A 12,751-nucleotide genomic window follows, 5' to 3' on the forward strand; every position below is an offset into this window, starting at 1 on the left:
AACCAAATAAATGGTTTTTGGGCTACAAGCAATTTTGAGGTGAAACGATGTTTGGTTCCCAATTTTTCTGGTCTAACCATCTGGTTTGATTCGGTTTTGAAAATAATGCCCTCATCAACCCAATATTCAATTTGATGATAAAAATGATTAAAATGATATATTGAGTATCAACCACATGGTAAATTTATAAAAGAACACTAAATTGTCTTTAATATTCAAAAATGTAATTTTTGAAAATTTTGGAAAATTTATTGTACTTGTGTAATTTTGAAAATTTATTCAAATTTATTTAAATTTTTATTAAATAATTTATTTTCTTTTTAAATGGTTTATTTACAGAATTATACTAATTTATCTTAACAAATTGTGTAATTATTTGTTCAAATTATAGTTTTCCATTTCCCATAGTAATTTATCTTTAATAATTTTCAATGATTTGCAATATTTTCCAATGGTTTTCCAGAATCTATCGAATGTAATAAAATTTCCCAAAACTTCCAAAATTTTCTAATAATTTTCAATAATTATTTAATGTATTTTAAATAAACTTTTAAATACTTTATATCTTTTAATTTCAAAAATATTATTTTACAAAAATATAGTGTTATAAAAATTTTTGAAAAAATTTATTACATTTGTGTAATTACGAGAATTTATTGATTTTTTTTATTTGTTATTAAATATATATTTTTATTTGATAATTTATTGATAAAATTACACTAATTTATCTTTTATTATTCAATATAAATTAATTAATAATTTCATTTTCTACCATTGGTTTAATTGTGTGCTTCCTTTTTCGATTTTCGGATAGATGCCAATCCACGCACCACAATGGGGTGGAGCCCTTCCCATCCATGATTGTTAAACCGGCGACTGTTGTGGTTTTTGCTGGGATGTTCCTCGACCTTATCGACCGATGACCGGGCAGGCCGAACCGATCACCAATCGTATCGTCATCGAACTCTGCCCGTAGTTCTACGGTTAGAGATCTGTCTGGAAACAGATTACGTGGGAACACCTAACCCTCTCTATCTCCATTATAGCCTTCTCTACTCTTCCCTCATCTTCTTCGAAGTCGAAAACCAGAACCAACCATTAGCGCTGAAGCATCCATCCCTTCTTTATCTTCCTCAGCTTCTTGCGTTAGGGTTAGGTTAGGGTTTATTAATTCTTCTTTCAGAGCTTGATTTCTCTCTTAAACCTAAACCTAACTTCTTTGTTCGAATTCAATCTCTCTCTTTCTCTCTTTGCCAAAACCCTATTATAAATACCAAGTTAGGCTATTTTGAGGAATCCTTGTCGACAATGGCGTCTGCGGCTCAAATTCACATTCTCGGTGGTTCTGCATTTCCATCCCCTTCGACAAAGTCCGGTATTGGGAACGGAAGGTCTTCAAGAACTGTTTTCTTCGGACAGAGATTAAATGGCAGCGACGCTTCGTTTGGGATTCCACGGTCGGCTCTCCTGAAGCTTAAGAGAAATAGCAGGAGAGAATATGCAGTTGGTCCTGTTCGGGTTGTAAACGAGAAGGTTGTCGGTATTGACCTTGGGACGACGAACTCAGCAGTGGCGGCGATGGAAGGTGGGAAGCCGACAATTGTTACTAATGCTGAGGGTCAAAGAACGACGCCTTCGGTCGTTGCGTACACGAAGAACGGAGACCGACTTGTAGGGCAGATTGCGAAGAGGCAGGCAGTTGTGAATCCGGAGAACACCTTCTTCTCTGTGAAGAGGTTTATTGGAAGGAAGATGTCTGAGGTAGATGAGGAATCGAAGCAGGTTTCGTATCGAGTGGTGAGAGATGAGAACGGTAATGTCAAGCTTGAGTGCCCAGCCATTGGCAAACAGTTTGCTGCCGAGGAGATTTCGGCGCAGGTATCTCCCCTCTCACCTCCTCTCTTTCCTGTTACAGTAGCACTCTATTCCGCGCTATTCTTTCTGAATTCTGACCACTCTGTATATCTAATTCTTTTCCGTGTTTGAACTGCATTTATTATACTTCACACCTTATTTTTGCGTGTGTTTTCAATATATCTTTGGTTGTAGCATTATTTTGGATTTTTTTTCTTTCTCGCATTTTATTGACTTTAGTTACAAGAAAATTGATTTTTAGCTGTAGTTTTAAAAGTCCTAAAACTGCCGCTAAAAATCTTTACTGGCAATTAGCAAACTGCCGCTATAAATTATCACTAGCTGCTAAATGGTACGACCGAATGCCGCTATAAGTTTATAGTGGCAGCCACAATTTTTTCTAGTGACAGTCCCCCGATATCTGCTAAGTCTCTATTATTTTTTTACACCTACTAAAGCAACATGGAATTTGTTATAAATAACCTATAATTTAACTGTAACTGGCTACAAAATAACTTGTTTTGACAACCTTTGGAACTTTAATCATACAAGAAAGGAAAAAAAAAAGAAAATTTATTCTGATTAGTCCATGTGCATAGTACACTACAGTCTTTGAACTCTCTTTCTTTTCTTGTCTTCTCATGTACATAGTAGTAGGTTGACAAAATCCTTGAGCTCTGGATGGTTTCTCAAAAAGCTAACAAAATCCTTTCCTCCGAAATATTCAACTCGGGTCTCCTGCAAAATAGCCCATCTAGATTCTAAATCCTTATGGTCCCTCACCTTATCAGCAAACAACCGAAACACGTCCTTTTTGGCACCTTACTACTGCAACCTAGCAGAAATGGGTCGCCATCCTTGTGTAGCTCTTTTTCTGGTATGAACTATCTAATTATAACATAAACAGTGAAAGACCCATTAACTACCTGCCAGCTATTTTAAGGCCTTGAATCCCAATCAATCTTGCATTCCAACATGAAAATTCCTCACCTAAAAGTAGGAGCCTAAACTAGTAGAGATGAGTTGAGATTTGCACATCTTGGCCTCTGGCCTCTGGCTCAATAACTGATAGTAGAACTTAGCTCAGTTCAGCTCATTCAAGTCAATACTTTGATACTAGGCGAAAATTATGGATTAGAAATATACAATCCCAAATGCAACATGAAAATGTTAACCTTAACCTCAGGGTTTTTCTCTTTGAGAAATTTCTCTGTCCTTGTTATTGTACCCCCAGTCCCTATTCCAAAAACAAAGACATCAACCTTCCCAGTTGTGCCCTTCCAGTTCTCAGGTCCAGTGCCCTTAGCTAGCTAATATGGTCCCACTTCAATGAAGGTAAAGAAAACTTGATTTTTGAGAGATACATGTAAAAGAATTAACTCCAAACCAGATCAACCACAGAAAGTTGACAATCATTGCCATGAAATGTGGTCAGGTTAGTCTGATCATGATTTGGCAGTGACAAAATTAGAAGCCTTGGTGCATCTCCCCACAATTCTGTAACGATCCCCTGCTACTTGCAACTACTGGACAAAAGGAATTAAAAGGAAAGGTTAAACAATTGTTTCTTTCTTATTTTGTAAAAGTCGGATGATCAAAACTGCAATCCATTAACAAATTACTGATTTCTTATTCTTCGATAAATATTATGAGATCATAATCAGTTTCAACCAGAGAGAGAGAGAGAGAGAGAGAGAGAGAGAGAGAGAGAGAGAGAGAGAGAGAGAGAGAGAAGCTTCTTGCTTAGGATGTGTGCATGATACTGTAACTAAGGATAAAAAGTTGAAGCTTTCATGTTAAACATGTTTTTGAGGAAGTCTTAAATGTAATAATTTATACATTTGAGGAAGTCTTGCTTAGCTTGTCCTAAAATCTGAGCAGCTACTTGTGGCTGGATCTCTTGTTGTACTGAGTTATTTTCTGATTCAACAAAATTCTTACTTTAACATTCAAAAAAAAATTATACATTTATATTTTGTTGCCGGATGAGAAATTGAGAAAATGTTTCTGCAATAGTTTTCTGATTATTTTGCTCAAGAATGCGTTTAACTTGTTTTGTTATTTTACATATCTGTAATAATTAAGAAGAAATTCGTTCTCCATCACTTCTCATCTGAACTGCTGAAAGTATTGCCTCAGTGTTTGTGTTGTAATCTTTCTTTTTGTGGTGAAAGTTTTCTTGGAGTTGCTGGTACCATCAACTGTTATCATACTTAAAAACTTACATGATTATCTACTTCTTCGTTTGCAGCATTTACTTGAGGTCCTTAGCACTGTTGCACATGTTTGTCATTTTCTCTCGGCTAAAAAAACTTAGCCTCTTTTTTTTTCATCTGCAGGTATTAAGGAAACTTGTGGATGATGCATCCAAGTTTTTGAATGATAAAGTTACTAAGGCTGTAGTTACAGTACCTGCTTACTTCAATGATTCGCAAAGGACAGCAACAAAAGATGCTGGTCGGATTGCTGGTTTAGAAGTTCTTCGTATCATCAATGAACCCACTGCTGCTTCACTGGCATATGGGTTTGAAAAGAAGAACAATGAAACCATTCTAGTATTTGACCTTGGAGGTGGAACATTTGATGTATCAGGTATTAAGACTTCCAAAACACTCCATTTCCAATTTCTTTGTCATTTTAGTATGTAAAATTCCAGATTTTCTTTATATACACCCAGGTTTCAATTTATCTATAACCTTCCGCCTATGGAATGGTAGTTAAATTGAACCTTTTCTTCGACTTGGTAATGTGACATTAAAAATATTATACTGCTGTAACTATAATGTATATTTTTGCCATAAGTATCTCCATCTGACCTATGTTGGATACTCGTATCTTGAGACTCCATCAAATGCTTGTTCTGCAATTTCATGAAGTACCTGTAACCTCTGAATGTGGTAGGGAAAGACAAGTTAAGCTTTTCTGATCTTGACAAAGATAAAAAGGATCATATACCTTTATCTTTTTAATGTATTATTTACTCATTAAATCCTTATCTGTCCCTTGTCAGTTACTCAGATTCTGATACTTAGAAAACCTTTATGCTACAGTTCTGGAAATCACACCATTAGCATGTAATATGTATGACTGATTGATCATAAATGTATAACTTTTTCATAATTGCAGTTCTTGAAGTTGGAGATGGAGTGTTTGAGGTGTTGTCTACATCAGGAGATACACATTTGGGTGGAGATGACTTTGACAAGGTTGAGCTTATGTCCTTTTTATTATTCAAATTGCAACCAATGTGGTTGTGTTTGATTTCTGATCTATTGGTTACTAAACCTGTCTGCTGTTGGTAAACACAAACAGAGAATTGTTGATTGGCTTGCTGAGAACTTCAAGAGAGATGAAGGCATAGATCTTCTGAAGGACAAACAGGCTCTTCAGCGTCTTACTGAGACGGCTGAGAAAGCCAAGATGGAACTTTCATCTTTGACTCAGACAAATCTAAGGTGTGAAATGCATTCAGACAAATCTAACACGTCTATTTACACATGTTATGTGTAACTGTGAAATTCGTTATTGCCCTTTCCAGTTTACCTTTCATTACTGCAACTGCCGATGGTCCGAAACATATTGAGACCACACTTACAAGGGCCAAGTTTGAGGAGTTGTGTTCAGACCTGCTTGATAGGTATGCACTTCACCATTTACCAAATATTAATTATTATATGTCGGGTTCTTTGGATAGATTGTGTTTTAGTTGGCCCTTACTGTGAATTAGTTTTGAGTTGCTGGTGTTTTTAGTTCCATGGTCTTCAGAATTGGGACTATTAAGTTGCATTTGGCTTGCTTTCAGAGGATCAATTCCAATGATTTTTGTGACTCTAAGAATCCCTTTTAAGTTTGGATTCATGAAAATTATTGGAACTAATTCTTTTTATCTTATTATGCTTCCCATGATATTGATATTTTTACTTTAAAATTACAATTCCTTGCTGCTATAGGTGTCAAAGCAGCTAATTTCTGAGAAATATTGCAGGCTTCGAACCCCAGTAGAAAATGCATTGAGAGATGCAAAGCTTTCATTCAAAGATCTGGATGAGGTGATACTTGTTGGTGGATCAACACGTATACCCGCTGTACAGGAACTTGTAAAGAAAATGACAGGAAAAGATCCCAATGTTACTGTAAATCCTGATGAAGTTGTTGCTCTTGGGGCAGCAGTTCAGGTCAGCTCGTTTTATTTTCTGATCTGTTCTAGTTTATCATCCCGTGAGGAGATTGACATGCTGTAGCTCCATTCCTGTTTCTAAAAGTGTTATGAAGTTGCAAAGTTAATAAGAATGTTGGCATTCGATAGGTATTGGGTTTGATTCTTTTATTTAATTATTTTAATCAAACTGCAACTCCTTAATTTTTCAGGCTGGCGTGCTGGCTGGAGATGTAAGTGATATTGTTCTCTTGGATGTGACACCATTATCTCTGGGTCTGGAGACACTGGGTGGTGTGATGACAAAGATAATCCCGAGGAACACAACATTGCCAACCTCCAAATCAGAGGTGTTTTCAACAGCTGCAGATGGGCAGACCAGTGTTGAGATCAATGTTCTTCAGGGTGAGAGAGAATTTGTAAGGGATAACAAATCTCTTGGTAGCTTCCGCCTGGATGGTATTCCTCCAGCACCCCGTGGTGTTCCCCAGATTGAGGTGAAGTTTGACATTGATGCCAATGGTATCCTTTCTGTCACGGCCATTGACAAGGGCACAGGGAAGAAGCAGGACATCACCATCACTGGTGCTAGCACCTTGCCCTCTGATGAGGTATGACAGAGAAACTACTTGGACCTAAATTGCTTTAGTTGAGTTTCAGTGGCCACAAGTCACAGGGCAGTAAAGTCAAAATTCTATTGGATTCAAGAGCTCATGCTCATTTCAGTGCAGTAGTTTTTCGGTAGGAAAAATGCATATTGTTGAGAAGTTGCTTGTTTTGAACTAGAGTTTCTAGTTTATTGTATAATTTCTCCATCTGCGCAGCAGTAACTTTTGCATTGGGGGTAAGGAGAAGTAACTGATCTCCCTTCCCCAATGATAGCTGGGTGCCCATGCACATGCGGGAGGTTGGGCTGATGGCCCAAAATTTGATGCAACCAGATGTTCTTTAGCTATGTCCAGGCTTTCCCTCATTTCTATTCCTGCATGTGTCTATGGGGATATATCCTTTTTGGAAGTAGGTTTCACATGTTATAGCTTGTATTTAGATGGCTTCACCACTGTTAGGACTAGTTTAAGCATGCCACCAATACATGCCTGCTATGTTGTTCTGATGTTTTATTGCTAAAAACTTGCAGGTGGAAAGAATGGTGAAGGAAGCAGAGAGGTTTGCTAAGGAGGACAAGGAGAAGAGGGATGCCATAGACACAAAGAACCAGGCAGATTCAGTTGTATACCAGACAGAGAAGCAACTGAAGGAACTTGGAGACAAGGTTCCTGCTGCTGCGAAGGAGAAGGTAGAAAGCAAGCTTGGAGAACTGAAGGAAGCAATTTCTGGTGGGTCAACCCAGGCGATGAAAGATGCTATGGCTGCGCTCAACCAAGAAGTAATGCAGCTTGGGCAGTCCCTATACAACCAACCTGGGTCACCTGGTGCTGGGCCTGCACCTGGTGGGGAGGCCGGGCCTTCTTCAGGATCAGCTGGCAAGACACCTGATGGTGATGTGATTGATGCGGATTTCACAGATAGCAGTTAGATAATGAGAAGAAGAGGTTGATAATTCGTAATTGATGGTCGCACTTTAGCACGCTATGGGTTTTTGTTCTTTCCCATTAGGGTGTATATATGATTTTGAAAGTATGGATTGATATCGGGATGATTTCCTTTTTGTGTATTTATTTACGACTCCTAGATTTTGGAAAAGAGGTGAAGGGTTGGATAGAAAGGATTAGTGGTGTTCATTGTTCAGCTACGAGAAACTAGACCCCATTACTTTTGGACTTCCATCATTTATCAGTTGCATGGAGTCGTGCCCGAGTGTTGCCTGATTTTTACACCTCTGGGTTGATCATCTAATTTTTATAACCAAAATGGTTATGTGCCATGTCGCATGTGTAACCACTGTAACCGTCTTAGAGTCTGTTTGGTAACAGCCTAATGGTTGGTGAGGTAGTTCCATTACCTATGAAACAAACAACTTTTAAGTTCCATCTACTAATCAGATTCCAGGTGGATGTTGTCTGTCGAGAAAGTACGAGTTAACCACCTTTCAAAGTTCAAACTCGTTCAGCTTGAATTGGGCTTTTGTTGATAAACCAAGTTCCCGTTTGGGAAAGCCGAAGGCCGATGACAGTGCACATGGCCATCTTTTTAAACTGCATTTGATCTAGATAGCCCAAATATGCTGTCAGTCATTTGAATTGAAGGGCTGTTGAACCAGATTCAGTGTTGGTTAATAATGTGTTTTCTTCGAAGAGCATACAAGGTGATAATCAATGATGTAAAGATTGTTTACAAAGTAAAACAAATGTATTCGCATTTTTGCATGCTTAAGATGAAAGAGTCCTTTACCGAAAAAAAAAAAAAACGAAAGACAGAAAGAGTCTGATCTTTCACTGCTTTACCTTGGAATGATGTTTGTCCAATATATTTATTGCCAATGGACTCTGTCTGGTCCGCATACTTGGTGAAAAATTCAGTACGAATAAAACTATAGGTGTAATGTGGGCCGTGCCGGGGCTATGCGGCAGGTCAAGCTGTGCCAGGCATGTGCATCATGCCGGGCCGTGCTGGCCCGTTTTACACCTATAAATGGAACAACTCTTGTCTCTTAATGCTCAGTAACATTGAGAAAAGACCAATGATCAGTGAAAGCTTCTTATACTTTGTAGCGTGGCCAGCAAATCAAATTGTATGTAGATAGAAAAGAATGATGAGGAATGGTAGGGATTGTAGTGAAGTTGAAAAAGCAAGACTGAAGTAGCAGTACAATACTGAGACCCTCCAATAAAAGAGTTCGGATAATACATTGTTGGTCATGTTCATCCAGCTGCACAACACAACTGATGTTGGTTGGACAGCAGATCCAGACTCTCAATAAAATGTAAACACCCCAGCACTTACAATAAATTGAAGGCATCGCATAAACTTTTTATCTTTTTAATTTCAAATGCTGTCACAAGATTTTTTTTTTTTCAAATTCAACCTAGATTCATGTCAGCCATAAAGTGGATATGCTCCACAACCACTCAATCTCTCACTTGGCATGTATGACTGATGTGGAGTGGGGCACTATTGTTGGTTTCACAGCCCCTAGTACAGCAAACAGGTTCAGCTAATCAGGGCTCGATTTTAAATGCGGTGAGAATGATCGATTAACAGGGAAAGATTCCATTCATGCTTGTAGAAAGATGTATTGTCATTGTGTATGTATGTATATATTAAATTTATTGTCAATTCTAAAAATAAAGTACCCTTGATTGAAAATAACATTGATTCTTAAAACAAAAATACCAGATAACCGATTTTGATTTTATGGTATATTACTTGTAATTTAAAACCAAAAATATATCCATGAACTTTTTTGTTTCGAAAACATGTTTTTACTCTTTTTGTTTGGTATTACATTTAACAAACCATAAAATATTCAAAGAAAGATTCTGATTGAATGGATAATTAATGGATATCTAGTTGATTTTTTATTTTAATTTAATTTTCGTTTTTATTTTACTTTACCCAAATCAATTAATTTGAATGTGGGTTAGCATGATTCGTACAAGCTTTATACCAGAACTGGAGAATGTATAGGAGACAGTGGTGTGTGTACCATATATACATTAGTTAGCAGCCCATATCATCTTTATAGAGGTGAAAGCATGTTTTTGTTTTACTAATAATGTTATTTTTCTTACTTAAAACTATTTTTTTTTCACTTTGTTTTCCGAAATTTTGTATTCAAAACATGCATTTTTTTCTTAAAATTTTAAAAAGAATAAAAGCATAAAACTTCATGGATATGGACAATATCATCAATGAGATATGCTTTTGCCATCCTTTTTTGCTTACCTTTTGCTGATAGTCGTTTACCAAATTAAAAAAAAAAAAAAAAACTTCTGATAGCTGACTCTAAAAATTAAAACAGACAAGAAAAATGAGTTTTCACTTTTCAAATTGTAAAAATTAGGGGTGTCAATGGTATTTGAAATCTAATTTCGAATTCGATATTCGACATAATTGAATTGAATTCAGATAATTCAAATATTTAATTGGTCGAATTTGGATATCCTATTCTTATCAAATAGTTAATCGGATTCGAATTTGGATATGCCCTAATTTAATTCAATAAATATCTGAATTTGATCGATTATTCAATTCTTTTATATAATATATAATATTTTATATAATTTATATAATAATTAAGTTATATAAATAATTTATATATATATACTTTATATCAATAAATATTTATTTATATATTTATCAATCATCTAAAATAATTAATTAATCAAATTCGAATCAAATCGAATATTCAAATATTTAATCATATTCAAATTTGGATATTAATTTTCATTATCCATCGGATATCGAATCGAATTCAGATATTGGATTTTCTAATCGGATTCAAATTCGGATATTACTTTATCTAATTCGAATTTGATCCGTTTACACCCCTAGTGAAAATAGTTAGTGAAGATGCATTACATGGAACTCTTTCTGTTGAGAAAACTACCTCAAAGAAAATGACCAATTAGCAAACACCACTTAATGTTGGGTTGTTTACAGAATTACAGGCCATGGGGTTTGTTTTTTGTCCTATTTGAAGGCTTTTAGGCTACAACCTCCACCATTCAGACACATGGCTTTTTCAAATTTAAATACATTGCATTTTCTGAGAAGTTATTACTAAAGTTCACAACCCACTACCACCATTTAGATAAGTGGCTTTATCATTTTCTAGAAAGCTAAACACATGGGAATTTTTGGGACATTCCCACTAAAGTCCATAACCCACTACTAGGCTACAGCGCTCCACCATTCAAACACATGGTCGTCTCATTTTTCTGGAAAGCTAGACATGTGGCACTTTTTGAGGAGTTGCTATTAAAACCCACAACCACTACCACCATTTTCGATCCATTCCTAAAAAATGCAATGGTTATCCACAACCACTTCTGCCTATATTCTATCAATCTCAGTTAATCATTAACCTTCTACATATCATAACAAAAGAAAAATATCCATATTCTAATAATTATTGAAAAGCTATTTTTTGAAATTTTAATAATTATTTAAAATATTAGTAAATATAAATTTGACATTATTGATTCTATAATGTAAATTTATTCATTTACTAGTTGATCCTTAAAACAAAATAATGCATATATATATTCTTGGTTCTTTTGGCTTGATTTATTTGCATTGGTGCAAAAGTATGCGAGTGCAAATTCTAATTTTTATTTTTATTTTAACATTTACCATATTTTGGTTGTTTGCATTGCAGATGAAATAAAGTAAAACCCTGAAGCGAGATAAAGAAATACCCAAAGCAAAGGTTAACCATAATTTGCATTCTTATCACTTGAACTCTCATACGTTTATACTTTGATCCATGTGCATTTAGTTGTGTGGGTAAGTCTAATTCATAAGAGCTTTAGTAAGATTTACAAAAGAACTTCAATGTATGGCTTCTTTTGCATTTCATTAAGTCATTTATCTGGGCAAATGCACTTACCCAGGCAAGTGTTTTAGGCTGTGTTTGCTTGTAATGCAAACAAATTTGTACTGATTCAAAACTATGGCAGTGCAAATAATTTGAGTGTAAACTCTGACCTATTTTTCTTTCAAATTTTAGCTTATTTTGTTTGATAGTAGTACAACTAAAGTAAATTAAGACATGAATCTGACTAAAGTAAAACCCAAAACAAAGTTAAACCAAAATTTGCATTTTTTACTCTCATGCATTTGTACTGGTGCAAATAAAATTGTACTACAACCAAACACAACCTTTATGGCCTTGTGGGAAAAACACTTACCCGAATAAATGCATTTATCAGTATTCTTTTATTCCACAAGTAAAATTACGCAATGACTGTTTTATCCAAAAAAGTGACATAAATGAAGGAACAATATTGTCCCATCACATATTAGCAATTTTTGGCATGGATGGGTACCCAAGTCTCGTGAGGGTATTTTGCCCAACAAACGAGTCACCTCGGAATCATTCTTTTTAGTAGGATCCATTAATACCAAAATATGAACACAATTTATTTTTTGTAGGACCCACCTACTTACTTGCCCCAACTTCTTGGATCAAGCAAGCCAAGCATCTTTTTGTTGTTTTTTTTTTTTTAACTTTTATTTTGTAAATTTTTGTTGGTTTCAAAGATGATAGAATTTTCTGAACCAAGCTCAAAATATTTAAACCTTATTTTATAAACTTTATTTTATGAAATATATTGTCTTAACTAACAAAATGTTTTCATTTTATTGCTGATGTGGCATATTTTAAAAACAAGAAAGCAAAAACATCTCAGTGTTGAATAAAATGCCCCATCAGTAAACATATGGTAAAGAAAAATAGTATACTAATAAAATAATTTATAACTAGAAAAAGAGTTTCTGTTTATAATGTTTATTAGTTAATAATAATTAAAAGAAATACAATAATAGAACATAAGTAGCACTTGATTGATCCTACTAGCTGTTTTGGGTTAAATTGGGCCCAAGATCTCCTAGTGGGTTTATGAACTAAATCACACTAAAACAGGGTCTGATATATATATAAACTTGCTATTCAGAGGTTGGATCTCATTTGTGTTAATGGAAGGAGGCTCTAAAAATTAAAAAAATAAAAAATAAAAGCAAATTTCCCATTTCTAGAACTTTTTTGAGATATTTTTGAATTCTAACCTAGGGAAAAAATCATTCAACTTCAAATTTGGTTGCATCTCCCAATAAATA

The 12,751-nt window shown here is 35.2% G+C and overlaps 1 protein-coding gene across 1 annotated transcript; it reads left to right on the plus strand.

Moving 5' to 3' along the window:
- Positions 1 to 859: 859 nt before the first annotated feature.
- Positions 860 to 7,736, plus strand: LOC148871101 (stromal 70 kDa heat shock-related protein, chloroplastic). Its single transcript, XM_088967703.1, has 8 exons — positions 860 to 1,878; positions 4,194 to 4,446; positions 4,981 to 5,060; positions 5,167 to 5,309; positions 5,393 to 5,491; positions 5,840 to 6,029; positions 6,223 to 6,621; positions 7,149 to 7,736. Exons 1-8 carry the CDS (start codon positions 1,309 to 1,311, stop codon positions 7,545 to 7,547), a joined length of 2,133 nt encoding a protein of 710 aa, XP_088823829.1. The 5' UTR covers positions 860 to 1,308; the 3' UTR covers positions 7,548 to 7,736.
- The last annotated feature ends 5,015 nt before the right edge of the window (positions 7,737 to 12,751 follow it).

This window comes from Nelumbo lutea, chromosome 2 (genome assembly GCF_056320005.1).
Source record: "Nelumbo lutea isolate HS-2025 chromosome 2, American lotus-T2T, whole genome shotgun sequence".
Lineage (NCBI taxonomy): Eukaryota > Viridiplantae > Streptophyta > Magnoliopsida > Proteales > Nelumbonaceae > Nelumbo > Nelumbo lutea.

Coding starts and splice junctions, on each gene's coding strand:
- LOC148871101 (XM_088967703.1), top strand. CDS start 1,309: ATGGCGTCTGCGGCTCAAATTCACATTCTCGGTGGTTCTGCATTTCCA. Junction 5,310..5,392: donor TTGACTCAGACAAATCTAAG/GTGTGAAATGCA, acceptor TGCCCTTTCCAG/TTTACCTTTCATTACTGCAA. Junction 6,622..7,148: donor GCACCTTGCCCTCTGATGAG/GTATGACAGAGA, acceptor AAAAACTTGCAG/GTGGAAAGAATGGTGAAGGA.